Source organism: Diceros bicornis, chromosome 12 (assembly GCF_020826845.1).
Source record: "Diceros bicornis minor isolate mBicDic1 chromosome 12, mDicBic1.mat.cur, whole genome shotgun sequence".
Lineage (NCBI taxonomy): Eukaryota > Metazoa > Chordata > Mammalia > Perissodactyla > Rhinocerotidae > Diceros > Diceros bicornis.
Window position 1 is genome coordinate 51,685,295 of NC_080751.1, and position 26,797 is coordinate 51,712,091.

General features: G+C 49.4%; 1 protein-coding gene across 3 annotated transcripts in view; it reads right to left on the reverse strand.

The window, feature by feature from the left end:
• Positions 1-26,343, reverse strand: part of LOC131412079 (xanthine dehydrogenase/oxidase) — a 64,088-nt gene extending 37,745 nt beyond the window's left edge. The window contains exons 1-13 of one of the 3 annotated variants that reach the window (XM_058551503.1): positions 26,120-26,343; positions 20,091-20,148; positions 16,929-17,025; positions 15,596-15,704; positions 12,369-12,495; positions 11,385-11,446; positions 8,095-8,163; positions 7,694-7,780; positions 6,413-6,554; positions 4,191-4,283; positions 3,426-3,577; positions 2,116-2,209; positions 668-777 (exon numbers count right to left, since the gene is read on the reverse strand). In XM_058551503.1, the coding sequence (XP_058407486.1) occupies positions 668-777; positions 2,116-2,209; positions 3,426-3,577; positions 4,191-4,283; positions 6,413-6,554; positions 7,694-7,780; positions 8,095-8,163; positions 11,385-11,446; positions 12,369-12,495; positions 15,596-15,704; positions 16,929-17,025; positions 20,091-20,148; positions 26,120-26,161 (1,242 nt within the window). In that variant the 5' untranslated portion in view covers positions 26,162-26,343. Of the gene's footprint in view, positions 1-667; positions 778-2,115; positions 2,210-3,425; positions 3,578-4,190; positions 4,284-6,412; positions 6,555-7,693; positions 7,784-8,094; positions 8,164-11,384; positions 11,447-12,368; positions 12,496-14,284; positions 14,377-15,595; positions 15,705-16,928; positions 17,026-20,090; positions 20,149-26,119 lie in introns of those variants that run through there. The other 2 variants (XM_058551502.1, XM_058551504.1) reach the window with 2 other exon arrangements.
• Between the last annotated feature and the right edge of the window lie 454 nt (positions 26,344-26,797).

A 26,797-nucleotide genomic window follows, 5' to 3' on the forward strand; every position in this document is an offset into this window, starting at 1 on the left:
GTGATCAAGAGCTGCAGAGAGACAGAGAACCTCACCAGGCCGAGCCACCGCAGGCCCCAAGGAAGAAGAGCAAGGTAGCCAGAGGCGCCCAGGCCTGCCCGAACAGGCCAGAAATCCCGCTCGTGAAGAGAAATCCCCCCAAGCCAACCCAGAGCAAGGTCAGTGAATAAACGTCTGCTCAAGCCCAAGGTCTGCACGTGAGCATTTGACTCACAGGCAGCGTGTCCACTCAGCACGCAAACCCCATGCCTCACCACGTGAAACCCAGTCTCCTCTGTTCTGTGCTGTGAGCTACCAGCTGGTGATCTCCACTGGCCCCCAGACATCTGCCAGGAACCTTATGAATTATTTCTTGTCAGTCCTCACAACAAGCTGCCCAGTAGGTACCACTATGCCCATTTTACAGATGAGGAAATTGGGGCTCAGAAGAGTGAAAGGCCTCGCTCAGGATCACACATCTAGCCATCTGGTTTTACAGTCCACGCCCTGTGCACCCCGACCCTGACACTTGTCACCGTCCAGAGAAGAATATGGTTGGTTAAAGGCAAAGTTCAGAGACGAGAGCACCAACTTAAAGTTGAGAGATGCTAAGGTTGTCCCGAGGGGGCTCTGGTCTCCTTGTCCCGATCCTGGCAGGAAGAGGAGTTACTCAGGCGCAGCGTCTCACCTCCCTGCTGTAGGGGATCTCGATAGTCAGCAGCACCTCCTCCGGACGTAGCAGGGTCTGTCTGTAGCTGGGGAAGAAAGTGTGGTCCATCTGAACCGTCCTCCTGGTGCCTGTACAGAGGCCAGATGAAGGGGGATCAGTGGGAGAGCGTGGACAATCCAGTAGTGGGTGCTCCATCCTGGTCTCTGATGCCACAGTCAGAGGGAGTGGCTGGCACAATGGGGGCCAAGGTTCTCCATCTGAGATCTCTAAGCAATGGTGTTTGGCGAATGTTTAATAATAAATTCTTTGAAAAAAAGATAAAACCCTGATTATAGTATTTGCTAGTTTCTGTGGTATAAATACTCCCACCATACTAATTTCAAGCTACCAGAGTGACGTCACTGACTATGAAGCCAGAAAGAGGGTAGCAAAGGGTTGACACAGCAGGCTGGTATCCTCTGACAGGCCTGCTTACAAGGTCAGCCATTGCTGTCCTCTGGGAACTAGGATCCAGGAGGGTTCCCACCATTCCCTGATAAGAAGGATGCACTCTGCCTGAACTGTTTGCACAGACAGGATGGTTTATGCTGAACATGTGCTTTCCTTCTGGAGTCTGGATTTTTGGTGTGTGACCAGAGCCATGTGACCAGCCCTCAATAAAGTCCCAGGTGCTGAGTCTCTAATGAGTTTCCCTGGTAGACAGTGCTTCACTTATGCTGTCACAACTCAACTTGTTGCTGGGGGAAATAAGTGTGTCCTGTCTGACTCCACTGGAGAAGACTCTAGAATCTGGTGCCTGGTTTCCTCCAGACTTTGCCCTCTGCATCTTTTCCCTTTGCTGATTTGGCTTTGTATCCTTCCACTGTGATAAGTCGTAGCCATGAGTACAACTCTCTGCTGAGCCCTGCGAGTCCTCCTGGCAAGTCATGGAACCTGGGGGAGGCCTGGGGGACCCTCCGACTAGGAAAGGGGCACAGTAGTGCACCATTATCTGGTGTTTCCACTCTGCAGGTACACTAGATGGGAAGGAATAACCTCAAGGGCATAGACATAGTAAAATGAAGTAGAATAATCAGGAAGTGGTAAATTTTGAGTCTTTATTACCTTTGTTTTTAATATAATTTATCTTATGAGTTTATATAATTTAATTTTTAATAACGTCCAAATTTAACAAACACCCACAGGCTCCTGAAAATCCTGCCATCAGCTGTGGTGAGCCTGCGCATTCTGGCTCCAGCTCACCACTGGGTGAGGCATCAGTGACGGAGCCTGCTGTGAATTCTTGACAAAGAAATGGCCCAGCTCTCCTGGCCTCCAGCCTGGGTCTGTCTCCCTTGCAGCTTCTGGGGATCCTCAGGACAGCTGGGTCATTGAACTTTGGGCTCTGTTTCTCCAGAACGTGACCTATCTGGAGAGCCTTTTCTCCCCACGACCCTGTTTCCCGACCCCTGCGTGAGGCAGCTCACCTCTAGACACAATGGTCAGCTTGGCCCCACTGGCCATGAACACGGGGTTGAGGTCGGAGATGGGGCTGGCAGTGATGATGTTCCCTCCGACGGACTAGGACAAGCAGAGACCGTGTGTGAGAGCCCAGCCAGGAAAGCCTGGCTCACCCCGCTGGCTCCCGAACACAAGGTGGGAGGTGACACCTGTGGATGGAAAGCCCTGAGGACTTCCAGCCCCTGTAGACACAAGACTGGCGCCGTGAGAACTTGTGCATTCAGAACAATGTGCAAAACTTGAGATCCGAATGCTCCTGCGTGGGTTCCAGCTCTGCAATCCCCAGTCGGCAAACCAGGGCAAACGCCTTCAGATTTGTTTGTTTGACTTCAGCCAACCTTTTTCTGAGAAGGTCGAGGTGGTTTATCACTGAGGTCATGGAGAGTCAGGAAAATAGAAATGTAAGATAAAGATCAAGGAAAATGAGGAGGAAGCCCTAGGGATGAACAATCTGCTCCAAGTGGATCTGAGCTTCCTGGCAACTCGGCAAAGAATCAAGCACAATGTTCTCCTTGTTAGAAAAGAGGAAGAAAACCAGTTGCACAACGAAAGCAAATCCTTCCTGGAAGCGGATTCCAGCTGTGCTGGGGACGCAGAGGGCTTTCTGAGTCTGTTTCCTCATCCACAAGTGGCCGTGGCCAGTGCTTGGGGCGGCGTGCAGGAAATGGGAGTAGCTATTTCGCTTTATTTGGGTTTTTATTTTAATTTAAAACAGTGAAAAATAAAACAGAAGGGATAGCTCTCCTTGCAGGGCCTCTGATGGCACCAGGGTTGTGAACACCGTTTGCAAACTGGGAACTTGGGGGTCAGTCTGAAGGCTGATTGTGAACAGTCACCAGGTGGGCCCCTCCCTCCTCTCAGGGGTCTCCCTCTGGTTCTCCCCTGACTCTGAAAGGAAGTCCTGCTCCCTATTTGGCTGCTCCCTAACTTCTCTCATCCACCTGCTAACAGCCTCGGCCAAGTCCAGGAAGAGATGGGCAGGCGGCTCCATCTCTCCAACCTCAGGGGTCGAGACTGAGCCCCAGAGCGAGTGTTTCCCAGAGTGGTCCGCAGTCTGCCTTCATCAGAAGCACCAGCGGGCTCCATCCAGCCCTACCAAGTCAGAATCTCTGAGGGCGGGGCCTGGGAATCTGCGTTTTTAACAAGCACCCCAGATGGTTTTAAACATTAAAGTTTGAGGCCCACTGGGTCTGCAGCAGAGGGCAGACTAGCTCCCCAGCCTTGTGATGAAAGGTCCCGTCCCCTGGGCCTTGTGGGACCCTGAACAGGGACTCACCGCCACAGCCTTGACCTGCCTCCCAGCAAACCAACGCAGCTGCTCCAGGACGCCTCTGAACACCTCTGTTCTGTGGGCAGGAAGCTCTGCAACTGCATCGAGCAGGGTCTTTTCCACACAGCTCAGGGGGCAAGCGGCTCCAAAGGAGATACCTGGGAACACAGGCTCAGAATTACAGCGATCCCCTTCTCAGCTCGGAAAACGCTCTCATACACAGCTCCTATCACACTTTACAGCTACCAGAGTGAGGCCGAACCAGGACTCACATCGTTATATGGATAAAGACATTGAGGCCCAGAGAAGTTAAGTGATTTGCCCAATGCCACACAGCTAATAAAAGAGCCAGGACTCAACCCCAGGTCTCTTGATCCCACAACCAGAGTGCTCTTTTCCATAAATCAGTGGTTCTCAACTCAATAAAATCAGATCTCTGAGAGCTAAGTCCTGACAGTAAGCGGCTTTTTTTAAAAAGCACCAAAGAAATCCCCCCTCACCCCCATGGCATTGCCTCCATGAGTGATTCTAACATGTAGACAGGATTGAGAACAACTACTGAAAATCTCACAGCCCTTGGGGCTGTCATCCTACCACGGATGCTCAGTGGAGGAAGGCAGTGAAGGGGTGGGCCCCGTTCCCTGTGCAGGGCGGCTCCAGGAGCCGCAGGGGCCACAAGACCAAAGGGAGGCTTTCCTGGCACCCCCCACCCCATGTAACCGGTTCCCAGCATCCCAGCACCTCTGTGGGCTCAGGTGAACCTCCCCTTACCCTCGGCTCTGTGCTCCACTGAATTCAGCTCGGGGATCCAGGCTGGGCAAACGATCACAGGAAACAGCCTGTTCTTAAACTTCATCTCGATGCCTGGAGGGGAACGGGAAGCCTGAAGTTACAGGCTCGTCCTTTATCGCCAGGACAGGCCTTGGCACTTTTTCCACCACTGCACACAGGATGTATGACATACTCACAGTCGGGACGTGTTCTGTGGGCGTCTTGAGATTCGGAGGGCAGTGGACAAGATGGGGGATCAGTGTGTGTGTGTGTGTGTGAGTGTGTGGGTGTGGTGTGTTTGTGTGTGTCTAACAACAATATTAGAAAACACAGAGGATTAAGTAGGTCAGGAACCCTTCCAAGCACTTGACACATTTTGACTCATTTAATCCTCACAGCAGCCCTATGTGATACTATGATTTTCTCTATTTATAGATGAAGAAACTGAGGCACAGGGAGGTTAAGTTTCTTGCCCAAATTACACAGCTAAGAATGGGCACATTTTGGTACTCGAGCTATTATTAGAGTTGGGGTATGACAGGAATAATAACACAAAAGTCGGACATTCAGACAGAAGGGAAAATTGACTGAGAGAAAACTTCAAATCTGCCCCCCAGTCTGAACAGGTGTCTGAGTTCCTCAAGGTGCATGGTTTTGCAGGACAACATGTCCTGATCTGGTTTCTGTCCTTCCCAACTACTGAAGGTAGAAACTTCTGTGAACAGTCACAGCTCTGTTTCTCAGACCAGTTAGCCAGCACCACTCCCAGCCCCACCCACAGGGCTATGGAAAGGAAAGGTTAAAAAAGAAATGTCTGAGCATCCTCCCCACCCTCTCATGTGCTGTTTGGAATTTCTGCAGGGTTTGGGGAGTCTGCCCAGTTGGAATGTCAGTTCCCAGGACAAAGAATGCAGATGGAGGCCGAAAGTGGCCCATCCGGGTAAGCTTCTCTCTACGCCCGGCTTCCCCCAACACCCTGCCCAGGCTGTGGGTGGTTACGCTGTTGGGCTGTGTGTATAAGGGAGGAGGGGGAGCAGAAGGAGTGGACTTAAGCAATTAGTTCTAACTTGGAGCTTATAAAATTTTTGTGAATTCCTTTCTGTTGGAATCTAACTGGGTCCGGGACGTTGTGTGACACAGCAAGGAACATGTCATATGTCAAAGGACCTCAAAGATTCTTCCAGTCAGTCGTTTTCCACCTTAACTCATGCTACCTCAGGCCACGGCTATTTGGGCGATCATGATCACGCCACTTGAGCATGGCTCACAGGCCACCCTGCCGACCCAATGTGTCACATCACTGCAGCTGGAGACTTTACCGCACTTGTGCTCACAAGGGTGGGGCCAGCTCTGCTGGTCCAACCAGAACCCAGGGCTCAGGGCCTCCTTCCAGAACCAGAGGCAGGAGTCTCCCACCAGCTGAACTTGCTGCTTAAAAGCATGTCTCGTCTCTCCAAACCAGAGGTCCTTTAAGGCAGACATCGGCTGCGCCACAGTCTGCTCCTTGGGTCCTGGCTGGGCTTGGGACCAGCACAGTGGAAACTGGCCGAGCCAGGTTTAGAAATGGATGGAGATTAGCAGGGACCTGGGCACCTCTCCTCCTGTCTCTTCAAGCACCGTGACTGAGAGCTGTACATCTCAAGTCTCCGTGGCCGGTTCACATATTGTGGGCCTCATGTCCTAAGAGTGGAGGTGGCCACAGTCATAGGTGACACAAACACAGTCACACTTGGATGTCTCCTCTTCTTTGCCTTACCACATGCCCCCAGGAAAAGCGGGGGGGGGCAAGAAAGTGACATTTTTGGAACCCATAGCGGCCATCAGGTACCAGCCTAGACATCTTACCTACATTGCTCCCTCCTGCCTCAAACTGGGAGACATGCCTGGGAAGGAGACGTGTCCAGTTGATCTGGGTACCCCAGCCCCTCCCAGAGTACCTGGTGCATAGCTGCCGCTCTGTAAACTTTTATGGAGAACGGTCAGCAAGGATCTCAGTTAATACTCAAAACAACCCTTTGAGGAGGTATTATTACCCCATATATGAAATGGGAAAATGAGGGCAGGGGAGAAGAGGTAACTTTTCTGACTTCACACAGCCAGCAAGGGATTGACCAGGTCTGTGTGATGCCAAAGCCAGGGGTCTTTGCAGGAATTCAAGCATCCAGCTTCCCCAGTGGGTCCCCAGGTGCGCAGGTGGCCCTGAGCCAACCCTGGGCCCTTACCGATCTCCGTGTTCCCCACCACCAGCTTGGCCTCGGGGTGCTGCGCTTTGAGGTCCAGCAGCTCCGTCAGGGTCGAGGCCTGGATCCAGGTCACACGTTCCCCTTCAAAACGCAGCTGCTTCTGAGGAGCGTCTTTCAGTCTCTGGAAGATGTAGTTTTCTTACTGCACTGTCTCCTCCTTCCCACTGCCATTCCCCTGATAAACTGCCTTAAGTCTGCAGTGCAATCAGCTCTTCTATTGATTTGTTTAATGCTGAATTCAGAATGAAAATACATGTCAGGGCAGAAGTGAGGGGAACTACTGCGTATCAAGGCAGGAGTTACACTGCAGCTCTGACATACGTTCTTCCTCTTGGTCTTTAGGAGACCCCCGTGAAGGAAGCATCGTCAGCTCCATCTTCTACAGGTGAAGGCAGAACCTGAACATCAAGGCTAGGGGACCTGCCAAAGGTCACCCCCCACAAGGTGACCTGAACTGTCCTGAGCAAAAGCCCAGGTTCCTTGCACTGCCCCACTGTCTCCAGGACGTGCAGTGGACACGGTATGGGAGGGGACGGAGGCAGTGAAGGAAGAGGTGTCAGAAGTGACACCCGGGGGCTGGTTCTAGTGCATGAGGGGTGACACGGGGCTGGGAGAGAAAACCCCCAAATTAACTGGACAGTTTTTGGAGGTTTCACAATCCAGAGAAAGATGTTCCAGCTGCCTGCTGCAAAGCCCTTCCCTCTGGCCCGTTGAACTCATAAGGCAGTCTTCGTGTGCTCAACACCCCCGAGAAATCTGCATTTGAGAAACTCTGAGAGTGGCTTGATTCTTTCCTCGCCATGAACATTGGAGTGCAGGAGCAGAATCATCAAGGCGAGAAAGTGGGTGTGAGAGGTGTCCTTAGACAGAGCTGCAAGCCATGGATCGTGCCCTTTGAATAGGCTCTCTTTTTCTGTTTGTTTGTTTTTTAAATAAATGGACTGCTCACAGAGAGCAGAATGGGTTGCTTGGGGGGCTTATACATTAGACTTAGCCAAGAAGCCAGCAGGTACTTCTGGGGCATCTGTCACTGTACATGATGTGCCAGAGAGCTCGACTCCCTGTCCTCAGAGTGACACGTGGGAGAAGGAAGGAAGTGTGGGTGCCTGTGGGAGTGTGTGGCAGAGGGATTTGAGCTCTGGGTGTCACAGAAAGGAAGGGAAATGCAGGCTGAAACCTAAAGGACTAGGACACGGAGGTCCCAGGGATGTGAAACAGGCACAGAGACTTGGCTGGGCCTCTCCCTGGGGCGTCACCTACCAGCAGCTCTGGGGGGAAGATGGGCTCCTGGGTGGGATCCAGGGGCGTGAACTCCTCTGGGTTGAATAAAGATGGCGAGAGAGTGACCTGCTGGAAAAGGGAAAGATGGGTGGTACAATATCCCCTCCTTTAAGGTGCCCTGTAGGACTGGCCCAGCCCTTCATCCAAGAGAGCTCATTTTCAGCCCCCAGCAGGCTGGTGGAGGGGCAGGCAGCTCCTGGAAGGCGGGAACAAGATCTTGCCAGAGGACCCAGGGCTGATGTGCACATTCACTGCCCTCATAGTCTGGGCATAACCATTTCCTCTTTCAGCCACCACCACCAGGAGTGTGGAGAGGGCCCATAGGCTCCTTTGATCTGAGATTGGCCCCCAGGCTTCCAGCGAGAGAAGGACCCCCTTACCGTGTGGTCTTTCTTCTGGTTCATGCAGCACTTGGGGTTGTCCCCATCTCCTCCACAGCACCCACCAACCTAGAGAGATGACCAACATTCACACAAAAATATTTGCAAAGAGTTTTCACAGGAGTTAAAGAACCTAGATTATTAATATTCACTGAACTCTAGCTCTGGTACCTATGCGACCATCAACAGGAATAGCAGACACCCCCACCCTATCCCACTTGCCTCTGCGTTGACTAGTTTCTCTTGCTTGGTTAATGTAGACTAAATAATTCTTGAATAAACAAATAAGATCTCTCCTGAAAGCAAAAGGGATATTTAATTTTAAGGAAATTTCTCCATAAAATCTGGGCCCTACTTTAGCAAAACATATCTTTGCACACATTTTCTCTCTTCAGTGCTGCCTCCTTAGGGAGCCTCTGAGAGATATCCCCATTAGTTCTCTCAGGACTCCCGAGCTCTACTTCTAGATCAGGCAAGTTCTATGGCGCCTGGGTGGGTGCCTCTCAGGCTGGGGTCTTTGTAGGGCTCCCACCAAGGATGTCCAAGACCAGCGCTGGGTCCAGAGATGTGTCCAGCAGGTGTGCCTGACGGCCTCACCACTACTTATTAGGCACTTCTTCCCAGAAAGCTAAGCATTCTTCTTTCCTCACTGTGGGCCTGTTCTGGAGGAAAGTACAGGTCTGATGACCCCTCACCTACGGGGAAAGGACTTGCTCAGGACCTCTTCGAGTGCCAATGGCAGAACACAGAGTAGAGCTCAGAGTGCCGCCTCCCAGAACCGAGGCATTGAGGGTGGGGAAGCGGTGTGTTCATCTGACTGATCTGCTCCAAGAAGGCAGGAGTCTCAGCTCAGGGCCTCAGGAGACACTCCAGAATCGTGGAGCTGTGCTGAGAGGCAAAATCAGGAAAAACTCCCAGGCACAGCCCCAGGCACATTTCCAGGGTAACCAATGCCTGGAATTGGGGGCTGCGGCAGCCCTTCTGCACAGGAATCACAGCAAACACATTCCATGCTAACATTTCCCGAAGGATGAGCCACAACCCATTAGCATTTCTGAGAAGGCTCTCAGAGGGCCATGGAAGCCACAGTCACAGCCTTGGAGAACCTAAAAGCACCGTCAGACTTGGCTTCTGGAGAGAAACCCTCCTTTGCCTCGACCCCCTACACATGCTGCCCTGTGTGCAGACCCCTCCCGCATTCAAGGCTTTGACATTGGATCTCAGAGCTGCTCTATTTTGGATCTTCCATGACCTTGCTTTTCTCCTCCATATTTAGACAAAAAGGAATAAAGAAAGAGGACTTCCTATAGTGCTTCTCCCCTTTCTTCTTGGAGAAGGAGTGTTGTGGGGGGCCCTAAGTGAAGAGAGGGGAACCTGTACACAGTAAGGCATCAGTCTCACTCACCAGGTCCTTGTGGGGAAGGATGTATTTCACAGAAATGCATTTTCCAGATAATTAAAGTGCCAGCACATTATTACTTAGATTTTTTTCATGATAATTCATTTATGTGCTCGTGACATAAATTATTGTGTTGCACAACAATGGGTCACTCCCCTTAAGGGGCGGCTGAATAAGGCTTTTTCGCCCCAGGAGATTTCCACTTTTCTCAAAGACTGCTGAGTTGTGCTTATTTTCATGGTTCCACCATTTCCTTCCTTGCTGCTAGATGGTTATTGTCATTTCTTGCTGGAACAGTGTGCCTCCCTCTAGCAGACCCTCCTTACCCTTTTCTAGAGTGTGCTACGGCCATGAAAACTGGAGAATCAAGTTAGTTAGAACCGTGTGTAAAGTAAGAGTTAAAAGGCTCTGAATGAAGGCCTTGGGGGCCTCCAATGAACAATGTGCATGAGTTCTGAGCACACCCTGCGTGCTAGTCAGTTTGGCTGCTCAGAGCACCCCGCTCAGCTCTGCTCTGGTCTGCTCTGCCAGCTGGACTGAGTGGGGTGCTGCGTTACAGTGGAATCAGGAACCATCTCAATGACAATAAAACTCCGACCTGGGAATGAGCATAATTGTCAGCTACACTCAAAAGCCCTTCCCTTTTGAGAAACTAGGAGCACTGGTTACACTGTACCTCTTTGAGAAGCCTCCTGTGAAATGAATACATGGGTGAGAGTAACAATCCCTGGTTCTCAGGGAAGCCTGAGTGATTTATGAAGATCAAATATTGAGTAATGAAAGAAATGTATCAGTATCATAATTTATAGTTGCCATTTATTTAATACTTAAGATGTGCCAGGCATTATTCTAAGAGCTTTACAAGAAGTACTTTCCACAAACACTATAAGGTAGGTATTATTATAATCCCCATTTTAGAAACAAGGAGATTTGCCCGAAGTCATGCATCAATTAAGTGATGGAATGGGATTTGAACCCAGGTCTGCAGAGTCTGAATCTGAGCTTTCAATCATTTCCATTTAAATCCACACCTCCTTGTTCCTCATTATCAACAGCACTCAGGGTGTGGGGTTTTCCATCCTCATGGGCCCATCTCCATCTCCACCCCTGCTGAGCTATTTGGATGAAACACTCCTTTTTGTAATGTGCCCACCCTAAAGGTCAGTGGAAAGCACAGGAGTCGGTCACTGTCCCCTCAACTCTGAATCAAATGGAGAGGGGACGGTTGATTGCAGTCAGGATCAACTTGACCCAGTCAGGGAATCAGTGAAATCTGGGCAGATTAAGCCAAGAAAGGAGAGGCCAGCCCTCTGTCCTCCCTGCCAGATGGCAGGTGTGTGTCTGTGTCTGATTAATCAATGTTCGCACACCCGGCTGTGGTTTCTCACTCAGAGTTATATGAACACTGCGGGGGTTCACGAACTGTCCGGAGATCTAATTAGCAGCTTCACAGGCTCGGCAGAGTGCCAACTGCAGAAAGCAGCTGGGAGAGGAAGGGAGGCGGGGCGCGGGTGCTGAGTCAGGCCGGGTTGTTATTAAATGCCCCCATCAGCACCTGTGCCGTGGCTGAGCATGCCAGTCTCCAAGGGAAGCTGCCAAGCCCGACTGCCCTGGAGGAAGTTAGCTCTGGGGCAGCATGCCTCTTCCAGGACCAGCTTTCCAGGCCTTCCCAGGAAGGGAAGTCCCCGTGCTGTTGATGAGAACCCCTCCCTGAATAAGAACTGCAGGGTCCAGGGCCCATGCCAGGCGTCTGCAGCCGGAGGGCCCGCCAGCTGGCCATCTTATCTTTCTTCTCCGTAATCCAGAGGCCCTTGGCATCCCTCCCAACTGCGGTTGCTGAGTGTTGCTGCAACAGGAGCAGGGCCACAGCTGTCCCGGGGCCCCCACTTACCCTGGCGAAGGTCCGGAAGCCCTGGAGGATGGGTCTGTAGCCTGTGCAGCGGCACAGGTTCCCTGTGGGACAAAGACAAATCCGCGGTGTCAGCACAGGCCCCGGGGCAAGTGAGGGCTTTGTGGCTTTGCTCGTGGCTCGGTGAGATGCTCTCTTTGCACGTTCTGTTGTCTCTGCCTGTAATACCCCTCTTCCTCTTTGTGTTCCTGACTTCAAAACACATCTAACACATCTTCCAGGAAGCCTTCCTAGAATCAGTGTCCATCCTACGAGCTCCCATGGTGCCTACTCATAGCTTTATCAGTGAGCTTATCAAACTATAGTGTCTTCCTCTTCAGCATGTGAACTCATTGAGACTAGGACAGTGTCTTTCATGCCTGTGTCCCTTATACACTCTACAGTGCCTGACATATGGTAGGACTCAATATAACTGATTGAATAAATGATGGGTTGAATGGTAAATGGAGGGGCATCTTTCTTTACTCAATTCATAGGAACATATACTTGGTCCAGACTTCTGGGCCCATTTACAGAATGAAAAGTGGGAAGCCACTCTCTGTCCAAGGTCAGAATCATGGCCACCTGCCTTATATGTGGCCTTTGTCCTGCAGAGTCCTGTTGTGGTGAAAGCTGAGAGGGAAGGAAGCCATGTCACTAGCTTCTGTGGAGTTTTCCAAATGGTCTCCTCCCATGCCAACCACCCACTGCCACCACATCTCAGTGTGGGTGGACGGTAGGAAGACACCTCAGGAAGATAAACACTAAAGCAGGAGACCCCAGGAGGTCTCCAAACCACCCAAGTATTCCAAGAGAGGGCCAATCTTCCAGTAGATCATAGCCGCCACGTTGGGGTGGCCTGAGCCTTTCCTCCAGCGGGCAGTGCCTCAAATTCCAGCCCACTCCTGGCATCCACTCACCCTGCCCTGACCTCTGCAGAGCCCCCTTTGCCATCCCACCTCCCCAGCTGTGCCTCGAGGCCCGTACCTTGGAAGGCATCCTCGATCTCCTCGATGGTGGGCTCGGGCTGGTTCCGGAGCAGTGTGTACATGCTCATGACGATGCCGGGGGTGCAGAACCCGCACTGGGACCCGTGGCTTTTGGCAATTCTCTCCTAAAAGGGACAGATGACATGGAAACTTGTGTTGGCAAAACCCCTCCTGGGCTCCCTACATGGCTGAACTGCAGTCAGCCCATGTTGACAGACAGTGTGGAGTAGCAGTCACTCCACCAAGTCAAATCCTGGTGCCACCCCTCAGAAACTGTGACCTTGGCCAGGTTACCAAGCCTCTCTGAGCCATAGGTTCCTCGTCTGTATGATGAGCACCGTCCTACTATTTACCTCTAGAGCTGTGGCGAGGATTCAACGAGATAATTCACATAAAACTCCTGACATTACACCTGGCATGTAGTTATGGTCAACCAGTATCAGTTATTAGTAGCAAAGCTCCTTCAAGGAATAGCAATGACTACAGCCAGAAGGAGCTGCTCGCACATCCTTGAGCAGAGGAGGGAGCAGCCCCAGAGATTTAAGAGAGCTGTCCAAGTGGAAGACCTGTGTCCTGCTCTTGTAACTACACTATCCCACAATCCAACCCAATCAGCATATATTAACAACCATCTGAATACATTTTATTCCAAACAGAGTACTATTGAATACTTAAGTGAAGGAAGCCCTTGACGTCCACTGGGGACATAAGAATTGGGAAGTGTGTCATAGAGAATTTGCTATATGCATTGACTGTCACAGAATTGGCATTCAAACCTGCAAGATTTTGTCACAAGGAGATTCTCCATGTTCATTTTTTTTTTCTGCCTTTTGAGAGTCTCTCTTCGTACTTATGTTAGGTGAAATTGCTAGACTATTGTATCCCCAGTGCCTAGTATGTATAGTCATTCGTTTTATAAATATTTACTGAGAACCTGTTATGTGCCAGGCATGATAGAGGCCGTGGGCACAGAGCAGTGAAGAGAGACAAGGTCCCTGGTCTCACGAAGCTCATGTCCTAGTAGGGGCGATACTGACAAAAACAAACAGGAAAACGCCATGTGAAAGTGCTATGTAGAGAATTAGTACCAGATGACATGACCCAGAGTGACTAGTGGCTGCTTGGAGTGGTCAGAAATGGACGCTCTGGAAAGGTGACCTTTAAGTTAAATTTAATAACATGATTTGGATCAGGGACAAGTGTACTCCAGGCAGAAGAAACAGCAGATGCAAAGGCGCTGAGTACGACAAATACAAAAGCCTGGTGTGCTGGAGTTGCTGAAAGGCCAGCGTGGGTGTAACCCGCTGGGACAAGAGAAGTGGGCCGGGGGAACAGGCAGCAGCCAGATCATGCAGCTCTGCATACGCCAGGGTAGGGATCTGGATTCTATTCTGGGTGTGACGGGCAGCCATTAGGGGATTTTCAGCAGGACATGGTATGATCTAATTTGTGTTTTTAAAGAGTCACTCTAGCTGTTGGGTGGGACAGGGTTGTAGGAGGCAAGAGTAGAAACAGGAGACCAGGACACTATAGTGGTCATGGCAGGAGGGGGTGGTGGCCCCACTCAAGCAGCAATAGGGGAAATAGAGGGAAAATGAAGGTTTCATGGCAGGTTTTGGAGGTAGAGTAGACATTACTGGATTGAACGGGTGTGGTGTACAAAAGAAAGAATCATAGGTGACTCCTAGATTCTTGTCTTGAGCAATTGGGTGGATGCTTTTGCCATTGACTCAGAGGGAGGAAGACTGAGGAAGAAAGTTAGGGGGAAAATAGAGTTTTGTGATGTTTAAGATTAGACATCCATATAGTATGTCAAGTAAGCAGTTGGAAATAGTGAATATAACCTCTGAGGAGAAGGCAAAGCTGAAGATACAAACGTGAGTGCCATTCGCATGTAGATGGTATTAAACTCACCGAGGAGGAGAGTCAAGATGGAGCAGGGCAGGGGCCCAGGCCAGAGGGCACTGTAGCAATTAAGGGCTGAGCAGACGAGGAGCCAGCACAGGCTGTGAATATGGAGATAGGAGGAAAATGGGGAAAGCACAGTGTCACAGCAATTGAGAGAAAAAAATACATGGACAAGGAGAGGTGGAATTTTGCTTTATAGTTTATTTGGAGCCAAAATGAGTGCATCAAGAATAAGAATCTGTACCATTGGGAAGGGATGATTTAGCCTGATTATATGGATATGATCCCAGTGTTTAAACTGTTCATTCTTTCTTTCATCTATTTGCCTCAAAGAAAATTACAAGCCCTAATTCACCTTCTCATATCTCCCATAGATTGGGCAAGTTTAGTAATTTTCCCTTTTCCTGACTAAGAAATGAAGCTGTAGAGGTGAAGCAATACCACCCCCTCTGCTCTGACCTCCCACGATGGTCTAAGATGCTCCTCCCAAGCACTATAGTCACCTTGCTCAATCAGAGGCCCTGGCTCCAAGATTCACGTAAGGTGTCCAAGGAAGGTGTGATCTGAACATGCCGTCTCCTCGAATGGTCAATGGAGGGTTAAGACCTAGGCCTAGCCTTGGCACCTTCTGTGATTGGAATCTCCCAAAGACCCCTTACCTCAGTTTTCCCAGCACTGGGAACAATGGCCTTTCCTTCCCAGAGTGCTCTGCTCCCATTGTGCTCCATTCCACTTTGCCTAAGAGCCTCCTGATTCTGGCCACAAAACCTCCCAGGTGACTGCCCATTCTTGCCAGAAGCGTCCCTGATTTCAATCCGTTCCCAGGTGGCCTGACACCACCAGGGAGATAGCTGTAGTCAGACACTTGTATGTCTCTATGCTCTCGCTCAGCCCTTGCTAACCTCCAATTTAGTAAGGGTGGAGTCCACATTTGTATTATCTGCGGTGGGAGGCAACAGGTGCAATGGAATTACCATTCGAGGGAGCAGGGAGTAGGTGTGCTTTCTATCAAGGGGCACAGAGCATCTGGAATCTTGAATCTAGGAAGCAAGGGGAAGACGTTCCCCTGCCTCTCCTCCCTCCAGTTCTGGCGCAGGTGGACTGCCCTGGCCACCAGAGCCAGCTGACCTCTTGGTTCTCTCAGGCCATGCAGTGTTACATCCACCCCCACCACAGGAGGGAGCTTCAGGCTTGGGCGCCTCCTCTCTCTGCCTCAAAGCCCCTGAGGAGATGTGGAGGGGGCCGGCAGTGACATTCAGCCCGGGAACACAAACCAAGTCCTAAGCCTTGGCATGAGCCTCCCCTTCCCCTGGTTACCTGCACAGGATGCAGCCTCGACTTCGTGCTTCCTATTCCTTCCACAGTCGTCACGGCAACGTGGTGCAAGGAGCAAATGGGAGCCAGGCAGGCATTGGCAGGAAAGTGGCTGGAACCCCAGATTAAGGTCATTCCATTGTCCCCTCAGGTCATCAGAGTGAACCCGAGGGCAGGGCCTGGGAGACATGGTGACGCTTTGTGTCATTTCTCTTCGCTCGACATTACGTTCTTGTCTCTTCTACAAGTGTCCTCACCTTTCCATCCAAGACTCTGGGCTAGGAACAAAGGAAGCTCTCCCTCCAGGTGAGGCCTGAGCCCCTCCAGAGTCCTGTGGAGTTGGGCCTCACTGCACCCTAAGCCTCCGAGCTGGAGCAAGGGAGCTAGGGTCACTTTCACCAGGGTCTTACTCAGCCCGACCCCGGAGGCTGAATTTCTGGCCTGTTCCAGGTCCAGTACTTGCTCCTCTCTGTGCAGGGCCCTTCCTTAGCCTCTTCAACTTCAGAACTTACAGTCACTTTGGCTTCCCTGCTTTCACCCACCTCTATTTCCCCCATTCCTCTGTGGGGAGAAGCAAGGGGAAAATCCCCAGGGCACATGAGACACTAACTGCTTAGAGAGAGCTTGCTCGCTTCCGTTCCTTTATGCATCACTCATTCATGTATACAATCAACATCAGGTCGTGAGTGCCAACTACATGCCAGGTGCCCTGCTGAGGGCTGAGAAATAATGGTGAATAAGACAAAATCTCTGTTCTTCTATAGTTTGCAATCAACCCAAGAAAATAGAAGCCAGTGTGAAGATGCGATTTAAACATCTTATGGAAAGTACATCAGGAGGGCTGTGCACAGGGCACTATGGGACTGGCACAGACAAAGCACACCTAACCCAATCTTGGGAGATCAAGGAGGGCTTCCTGGAGGAGGTTATTTTTTGCCCAGTCCTAAAGAGCTAGTAAGAGTTAGCCAGGTGGAGAAGTCCTGGAAGAAAGGACATCCAAGACTTGGGAAACAGCTAGTACCAAGACCAAGAAGTTAGTGAGCACGAGCATTAGTAGTTCGCAATTGTCTCTGCGTGAATGGAGTGCTGGGCTCATGAAGAGAAAGAAAACTGGAGAGGAAAAGGCTGGACATATTGGGAAGGCCTTCACATGCTAAACAAAGAGATTGGATTTTATCCTGGGGGCAATGGACACCTATTGAAGGATTTCATGGGAGGTGAAATGAGTCTTAATTTTAGAAAGGTCACACGTGCACACACACGCAGGCACTCACTCACAAGCTGTCCCCTGCATCATAGTCCTCACAAGGGCAATCAGTCAGCAGGCAAAGGATACACAATCTTGTTCTGGAGACGATCGTACTTGGAAAACATCACGGTGCACGCCCCACAGCCCCCTTCTCCACAGCCCAGCTTGGTCCCGCTCAGCCCCACTGGATGGTCACGGGTTAAGGAAGAGGAACTCAGAGAAGAGTCTTTGCTGGGCTGCTGAGAAGTGCCTGGGCAGGGCTGCGAGTGTAGAGCCATCCACTGCCACACACAGGCTCGGTCCCCTCTCCCCAGGGAGGCAGCAGACCCATACGGCCTCCTAGTTCAGAGAGCCTGCACTGCACCCCAGGAAGGCAGGGAACGGACCATCTCCACTCTACAGAAGGGGAACGTCTTCAGAGTCCTATCAGGCAGCACCCAAGTGTCATCCCCTGGAACTTGAGTTCTAGGACTTGAACTTGACTGGGACTTGAGATCTGAAGATTTTCTTGGTGTCAGGGTATTCCCTCTGTGGTCCTCTAGGCCCCCAACACTGTGGTCTCACTGGGCAGGTCAATCAGGCACCTCAAAGACTGAGCATAGGAGGTGAATGAACCAGAGGTAAGGCCAGGATTCCAGGCTTGCTTCTGTGAGTGCTGAAGCAATTCTTTGTTGTCCCAAAATATGTCCCTGGAATAAGCCACCGGACATCCCTGAGTCTAGGAGCAAAAGGGTTTGTTGACAGAGGTCAGGATGAACATCCCCTGACAACAGACCCCTGGAAAGTTTCCAGTATATGTGGGAGGTTAAGATTGCGGCTCTAGGCTTCACTCCAGGCTTTAATTCTTGGCTTTACTCCAGGGGCAGCCCTCACGTCAACCCAGCTGGGCATGCAATGAAGTCACTCAGGCTACACAGAGACATCGATCTGTTCTGGGACTTGCTGGGTCCCGACTTTTCACCCTATACTTTTTGGGCTGATGAAGTGCGGGAACCAAAATCAGGGCTGGACCAGGAGCTTTTGAATACCCAGCCCATAGGATACGTGAACAGAAATTAAAATGAAGATATTTTTGAGATCAGGGACCAATACTGAAGTCATCTCTCACATATACTTGAAGAAATAACATAATACTTTGCATTTGAAAAGTGCCTAAGTAATAAGCCATTCAGAGATTATGGTGGCCACTTTCCCTGAGACACCTGGGCTCCATTGCTGCTTTTCCATCAGGCCTGCTGGCTTCTAAGCCATCCAGCTACCTACTGAGAACAGAGGGGGCTGAGGTCATTATTGTCTTGTCACTTCTCTCATTTTCAAAATAAAACTAACAATGCCATAGCATCTTATACTTGAACAGCCCTTACGGCCGTGGACCCGTTTCATCTTCACAATAACTTAGTCAGCAGTTGGGGCAGGAACTCCTATTTCCCCACAGATTAAAAAAAAAAGAAAAAATAATCTGAGACCCGAGAGCCAACGTGAGACCTGCAAGGTAGCACAGTCACTCGTGTCACCTTGAGTGTTAGGACCCAACATGGTCATCTGACTCCAGATGTGGGGGCTCCTCCTTCACCATGGGGCTGCCTCCTTCCAAACACATCTGGGGAGGGTACTTTCTATGTCCTAAGTCACTCTTTTCACTAGTCAGGATATGTGCAGTTATCAGCAGTTCAGTCCGGGGGCACGTGAAGATCAACGGTAGCAGCCCAAAGTCTAGCAAAGTCTTCTAGCCTGGGGACCTTCCTGGAAGCTGAGGTAGAAGGCAATGCTGTGCTCTTATCTCCTGCTGGAACTCCCACAAACGACTCTCAGCACAGGCGGCCACAAGCCACAAGGACTCACATTTATGTGCCAACTTTCAGTCTCGGATTTCATTTGAGAGCTCACCTTTAAACCAGACAATTGCTCTGATGAGGAACATCTGAAGCCTTTGGGCCTTCAAAACTTTGCTAGAAAACTAAATTGGTGTCAACAATCGCTGAGAACAAGCCTCTTCTTCCAGACCACAGGGAGATGGGCTGGAAATGGAGTTCCATGAGTCCCCTGATCCTACAGAGTGATTTCACCTCTACGAAAAAGCCACCACATTCCTGTGCTGTGAACCTCCAGACGTCCCCCCTCCAGGTTGAAACTCCAGGACAGAGTACACCAGAGCCAGCCACCATCTGATAGGAGGTGAACGACCAAGAGGTAAGTCCGTGGTTCCAGGCTCGCTTCTGTGAGTGTTGAAGCAATCCTTTGTTGTCCCAAAATATGTCCCTGGGATAAGACACCAGACATCCCTGCCTCTGGGAGCAAAAGGGTTTGTTGACAGGTCAGGATGAGTGTTACCTGACAACAGACCCCTGGAGAGTTTCCAGTTGTGTGGGAGGTTGAGATTGTGGCTCTAGGCTTTAGTCCAGGCTCTGCCAGCATCTTCCCAGGATACAAGAGGGAGAGGAAAGTCCCTTAACCCACGCAGGCCTCTGTCAAAAGGGCTTGCTGTAGGGACCAGTGAGATAACCTACACCATCACCTCGAGCTCCGCCTGTGTATAGTAAATGCCCATTAAATGTTAGCTCCTACTATATGGCCACTGTTGTTTTGTTCCAGGTGGCTGAAAGAACAAAAGGTATGGGGAATCTAACAGAAGCCCTCCCCGTGCTGAGAGAAGAGCTGCATCCCAGGTCCCCCTCAGGAGTCCCTTGCCCCATGCCTCCTGGTGCCCGCCATTTCCACAATGGATGGCACCTCTACACAGTTCCTCACCTCAGGCATCCCCTTCCCATCAAACACCTCTTCCCCTCACTTTCCTTCCTCCTCAGCAGAGCTAGAAACATTCCCCAGGAAGCCCATTTGTGTATTAGCAAAGATGTTAGCACAGATCTGCTGAGGAAGGTGCCTCTCCTCCTGAGAGGGAATGACTGTGAGTCTCTCCAGGGCTAATGAGGGCCTTTCAGAGCTGTTCATTTTACAGGCCCAGGATTAAACCTTGGCGTTACTAGAGTCTTAGCTGGAAGAGACCTTAAAGGACAATCCTCTCATTCGACGGCTGAGAATTTGAGACTCGGAGAGCTCAAATGACTTCCCAGGGTCACATAGCTGCTGAGTGACAGAGCTACAACTCCAACACAGGAGCCCAGAGCCCTAACCCAGTGCTCTCTCCTTCCCCTTCACGGCCTCCCCACCAGTCCCTAGAAAATGACACAAGGCCCAGAAAACAAGTCTCACTGCCTCCCTCTCCCCCGCCCCACTCCAAAGTCAGGATACACTTTCTTCTCAGGTAGGCCAAAAGGGTTGTTTCTGGATCTGCATTTTTCTCCACCACCTACAAAAACAAAAACAAAAGAAAAATATATCATAGATCTACTTAGCCACTGTTTTCCTCAAGAATTTCTAGAGTTAGCAGGGATGTGGAAACGTAGTATGAAAACTAAGGTGTTTTTCCTGACAATTCCGTAAGAATGATCATATTAACTACAAGCCACACTGTGTGGGTGCTGACATCCTTCAATTCTAAAATTCTAAGGTGGTGTTCAGCTCAGGACCCCCCACAGAGCGCTCAGGACCCCCCCACAGAGCACTCGGGTGTTACACCTGCCATGCTGAGCTGACCAAGGCAAAGCCCACTGCCAATCAAACATGTCCTCTCCTTTCCTGCCACTGGAGCACACCTGGTCCCCCAGCGGGGGACCGCTGGGAGCGACAGCATGCAGATCTCTGGCTTGGCCTCTTGGAGTGTGTCCTCTCAGCCAGTAGAGATCCAGTCTGTTGGAGCTCAGAGCAGAGTATTGTATGCACTGGGTTATCACAGTCAACAACATTAACATATGTCAGAAATGGAGGGGAAATCTCAAACCAAAGGTCCGCAAATGGAATGGTCAATCAGATGGAACAGAAGTTTGTCTACAAAGTGAAGTGCTGGTTCCCGATGCAAATCATCAAAGGAAATCAACGAAAACCTGCTTTACTACTGCTCACGTGTTAGCAAAGGTGAAAGGGTTTAGGTGTGGAATGATTAAGGGGAGAGAATTTGTGATAAGGGTTTCTTCAGAGAGAAGTGTACTACAAGTCTCACGTCTTTCTAAGGTCGGGAGGAGGAGGTGTTTGCCTCATACTTTGTGAGGGGGCTTCTACAATGCTATGTGTGAAGCTACCAATGCGGCCTTTGTGGTACAGGGGATGTGGTGGTCTGGCCTATCTAAACAGCTAGAGATAGGCTTACCAAACAAGCTGAAGAAGAAATGGTAGTGTTGGAATCGGAGTGCACTCCTGGACTGTGGCAGAGCAAAAGATGTGAAGTGTTGGCCATGGACACTAGTAGGCCATGCATGACAGAGAGCCGGCTTGGAGGTGTTTAAATCATTCTCAAGAAGACTGACTACAGGAGGTGATGGGATCTCCAACAGAGTTTGTGTGGAGTGGACCTCCCAAAGCTGGAGGTTGAGGGAGAGCAGCCAGCCTGAGAACAGCACATCCCCCAAGTCAAGAGATGTGCAACTGAACGTTCCCAGTGGTGGCGCGCCATCTTACAACAGCACCAATTAGCTGAGAACTTTCTTGCTACCCTCACCTCTCTGTCCTGAATTGAGACTGTGTTTGGTAAGCTAGAAATGACCATAGGATTTTTTATTGACTAAGAGTAATCAAAAAGGTCTTGAAACTGCCAGAATTTGCCCCTTGAATAAACTTTAAAGGAAAGTGGAAGATAAAATGAATTTTCTTTTACGATTACATCCCATGAGTCCAGTTCATTCAAAGTCCTGGTTACAAAATTCACACAAGGAGCCATTTCTTTTCTCTTGGAGAAGAAATCATAAATGCACAAGATGAAGATCCTTATCACCTTTCTTGTAGAGGCAGTTAGAGCGCTTAGCTCACCACCTCTCCGCAAGTTATTCCTTCCTTGAGTCCTGCAGCTCTGCTTTCATCACACTGGTTCCCTGCTCAGCACCCTCAACCACCTCCCACAAATTCAAGGTAACATCAAAGTTCCTCAGGCTGTCTTTCAAGGCCTTTTTCAATATGTCCCCAATCTTTATGTTCAGACTTTCCCCCTCCTACATCCTTGCCAAGCTGGTCTTCATACTCCAGTGAAAACACAGCTTATACCTTCTGACTCCTACGCCTCTGACCATTCCATTCCTCTTCCACATGCATCTTGACTTATCAGAAGGCCCCAAACATTTCCCTAGTAAAGGCTGTCCATATCACCCCAGCCACGAGCAGTCCACCCTCTCTTGAATTCCTATAGAGAATGGCTGTGCCACGCTCACGGCACGGCTGCAGGGTTTACCCCAGCAAACTTCACGGGACCCACTCTAATAGGATGCGAGTGGATGTTCCAAAGGAAAAACACTTTGTGGGGAAGTGAGTTTAGAAAATGCTAGGTTAAGCAGATTGCTCTGGTAAAACTTGAGCATCCAAACAAATAATGGCCAAAATGGGTTATAATCCATTAAATAAAATTAAAACTCATGAGGGGGCTGGCCGTGTGGCCTAGCGGTTAAGTTCGGCATGCTCTCCTTTCGCAGCCCAGGTTCGGCTCCCAGGTGCGGACCTACATCACTCATTGGTGGCCATGCTACAGCAGCGACCCACATACATACAAAATAGAGGAAGACTGGCACAGATTTTAGCTCAGGGCGAATCTTCCTCAAGCAAAAAGAGGAAGATTGACAACAGATGTTTGCACAGGGCGAATCTTCCTCAGCAAAAAAAAAAAAAAAAAAAAAATAAAAAATTAAAACTCATGAGTCCAAACTGATAATTAATAGATAAACAAATGGGAGAGAAGGGAAAGTTCTTTCTGACAGGAGAATGCCAACTAGTAAACATGGTTGGCCATCTTGTAATCAGCACAATAATTGATCCAGTCAAGAATTGTCAATGGATGCTAAAACTAGCAGGTGAAAGTTTGATAATCAAGATATTTACATAGTCTCAAAGTATCTTCTCACAGATTATTTATTAATTAGAAAGGGAAAAAGAGTAATCTCACAGTGGAGAAACGTGCTGGACACCACCTTGCCCACGTGATCCAAGTTCACCTCACAAATACAGGGACAACTGGCATCATGTGCCTCCTGACATAATACACTGAGGAAGACGCACCACTTCTCTGCAATGCAGACTCTGAGTCTCATTTTAAAAAAGCATGACACAAACTCAAAATGAGGGACATTCTAAAAAATAACTAGCTGGTTCTCTTAATGAACATCAATGTCACAAAATACAAGGAAAGCTAAGGAGCTGTTCCAGATCAAAGGAGACTAAAGAGACCTGACAACTAACTCCAAGGCATGATCCTGGATCCTGGGCTTGGGGGGGAATGTGATAAATGACGTTACTGGAAAAATTGGAATAATGTTGCATTAGGTTTATAGATCAGGTAACAGTAATATATCAATACTAAACTTCCTGATTTTTATCAATAGACTGTGGTTCTGTAAGAACGTCCTTATTCTTAGTTTGAGGGGTAAAAGGGCATGTCTGAAATTTACCCTCAAATGGTTCAGAAAGAAAATTTTATACTTCATACATTTATTTCTCAGTTTTTTAAACTTTGTATTTTAAATTAACAAAAAAATCTCTTTAGTAGAAGATTTCTCAGGGCTTTTAATATTCGTCCATTCATTCTGTCCATGTTAATTGGGTATCTACTTTGTGCCAGCACTGTGCTGAGTGGTTTAAGACTATCTAGGAAGAGTAACTCATGGGGATAGTTTTCTGTGAAATAGATTTTGTAACATATTACTTTGCCCAATCATAATCCACCTCTCTAACTAGTTCACAGGCTCGCTAAAGGCAGAAGCCTGGTCTTAGAGATCATATTCCTCCTGTGCATACATATCCCATAGGCTTAGGCCTGAGGAGGAGCTTGCTAAATGTGAGTGAGGGAGGGAAAGCCACTCTGAGCTTCTCTGTAGCTGATACCTGCTTCTTGTGGGGATCACTCCTGAGCACATTCAGCTGCACCCTGCCTGCCGAATCTTCCCAGAGTCTCCCAGGTGCCACAATCTCCACTAACCAGGAGTAACTGCTCAGAAACGCAAGGATCCTGCCCTTCAAAAGGCCTGTTGCTACAAAATGCCAAAATCCTGGTATCTCTTTCCCTTCAATTCTGACTCTAGATCAGAAGATGTGAAAACGGTAGTCACCATGGCCCATCACTGCCACGGAAGGCTCGTGAGGCATTTGATCGTCAGCACCTTATACCGTCTCCTGGCCCCCAGCTGGTGAAGACAGAGTCCTGGACAGTGGTCTGAAACAGGAAGAGTAGGAGGCTCACATTTAAGAGTGAGTCACCAATTCCAACAGCTTCTTTGGTAACTTCTTTGCACAACATCCGGTAACAAAAGATCTAGAATATCTTGGGAATAGAAATGGGAAACAAACACAGCTGCCCTTCTTTGGCTGGGGAATTCCTTTGCTTGGTCTTATTTTTCTAGTGCTGCTTTCACCTCCTCACTCGTTGCATTGCCTCCCCACTTTTCCAGCAGTTTCTCAAGAGGCCATATGTTTATAAATTACAACATGCACATTCATCACAGAAAATGGCAGTAGTAGAAGCCTCCAGAGATAGTAGGGTTTGATGTGATGATACCATCTAAAAATTTTCAATTGCTTTCCTAACGTGAAAAATAAAATACATGGAAAAACAATTTTCACCAAGCCCGATTTACCTTGAAACGCTCCTTTCCAGGTCCAGTGCATCACAGCAAACCATCCCTAAAGAAGGTCAGAACCTTGTCCTGTCACACACGAATTGACGGCTTAGTAAATAATCAAACCTTGGAGTGAGAGGTGGCCTTGGAAGTCATTGAAGCCAGCTTCTCACTAGATGTAAAAATTGCTTGAAAAACTCCACAGAAGATGCCTTTGTGTAAGTAACATCTCTAGAAAGACAATTCAGCAACTATTTCTTAAATCTCTGCAATGCAATTGCTGAATGCAGCAAAGTTGTTGGAAAAGTTGGATGTAAAATCTTACAACCACCAATATGGAAGCTTTGCCCTACCTCTTGGTTTGTTGCCAGATGCCAATCCTGAAAGGAAATTGGCTCAGAGAGACAACTCTGAACCCAAAAGAGCATGGCTGAGCCCATTCCCTGGGGCCTCCTGGTGGCACCACTCAAACTGAATCCAACAGCCTTTGGAGCACTGATGTTGCGATGGCTCACGGCGTTCCCTTGCTAGTCACTCAACACACACATAACAGTTTAAGCTCTACACATCCTATGAGGCACATTTCAGTTCTCGAAAATTACCTCAAAAGTCGTCCAGTTTCTCAGCTCAAAAGTGTCAATAGAGCAAAACAAATAAAACAGCCCTTCTCTGGGGGTTCCTTGGGCACATTCCTCACTCAACTGTCCACATGGCCGTTTACAATGTGCAACCATGGCTGCCTTTTTACCGTCCCTTTCATTCCCAACTAGGGAGCTGAAGTGGGTGGGACATGTCCACACCTCTGCAGTGGTGTAGGGAGAGCAAGAGGAGGATGGAGACAATGCAACAGGCTTGCACCCTCTCTTCCCGCACCTGCATTAAAATTTCCAAAGACTCTTACCCTCGCAGGGCTGCAAGGACTGGTACCCACGTCATAAGTCCTCCCTGCGCGACCCCAGCTTCCCCAGGTCCCTGTGCACCAATGAAGTTCATCCCAGTGGGCAATTTTTATCAAAGTAAGAGATTTGCAACATTTGTATGTAGAACTAAGTGAGAGGGTGGGGGAAACATGCCCTTCAAAAAAAAAAAATCGTGCTTTGCCCCAAGATGTTAGTGTATGTTCTCACACAAGTTAGCTATTATATTTACATACATGAACTATCAGAATCAAAGGCTGTGTACATCTTACATCCTGATATGAGCAAGAAAACACGTTCCTGTTCCTTCTCTCAGTAAAGAGAACAACAAGCCTTAGGATATAGATGATTAGACAAGAAATAGGGGCACGGTGGGTGACCTCCAATCTGACTGAGAACCCTGTCCCCCTTTCTCAGCTTTGTGCCAGGTCTCTGCTGCTGCAGAGTGGGTAGGCTTGGGGGAGCTCACAGACGCCTCTCTCCTGGCTTCCCTCCCCCTCACTCCTTTGCGCTTGAGTATCTCGACTGTGTTCTGCCCTGAGAAGGTCTTCTTTCCCCACCGTTACCCCAAATGCAGCAACACCTTTGAAGAGAGAGAGAGAGAGAAGGAAAGCAAGGACATGAAAGAGAGAAAACAAGAACAGCCCTCTTCCGGAGGACACACATCCCTTCCCAGGGAGCAGGGAAGCCAGACCAAAGGCCAGCTCCTGCTTACCTTTTTGCCATTGACAAAGAAAACCAACTCGTCTGCTGTCATTGTCGCCGGTTGGGGTCCCTCAACTCCAGATAGCCCACTGCCAAGAGGAATAGGCAGTTATTACTGCTCTGCAACTTGAAAAACTCCAATAAAATGAAACCAAGTCGGCCTATGGGAGGGAACCAGCTTAGAGCTTCCGGGAACAGAATGTTCCTGGCAAAAGTCACTGCTTTAAATAACCAAGTAAAAGGGAAACAAACACGGCAAATCACATCCCCAGAACTTGTGTCAAAGAGCACAGAGGGAGGCGCATGCAGATTTCAGCAAGGGGAGGGGTTCCTTGGTGTCAGGTGACCGTGGATCTTAGGCACTGCCCTCATGGAACCTGCTTCATCCTCCCATTTGCTGAAGACAGAGAAGGAGGAGGGGCCGTTGTCATAGTCAGGGCAATAGAGCTGATTCACACTCTCTACCTCTATGCTTATCGTTTTACCATTCAGGTTCACAGCAACCCTGACTCAGCACTTACGTGCAGGACTCCTTCTCCCGCAGCCTGGAGGAATATGGAGGTCCCAAGATGCAGAGCCCAGTGACCCAGACGCAAAACCTGGCATTTGACCTCAGTACATCACTTGTCACCTTCAGAACTCAGTTGTTTTCATTCTGTAGATGGGCATGCAAATGACACCAAAAGCA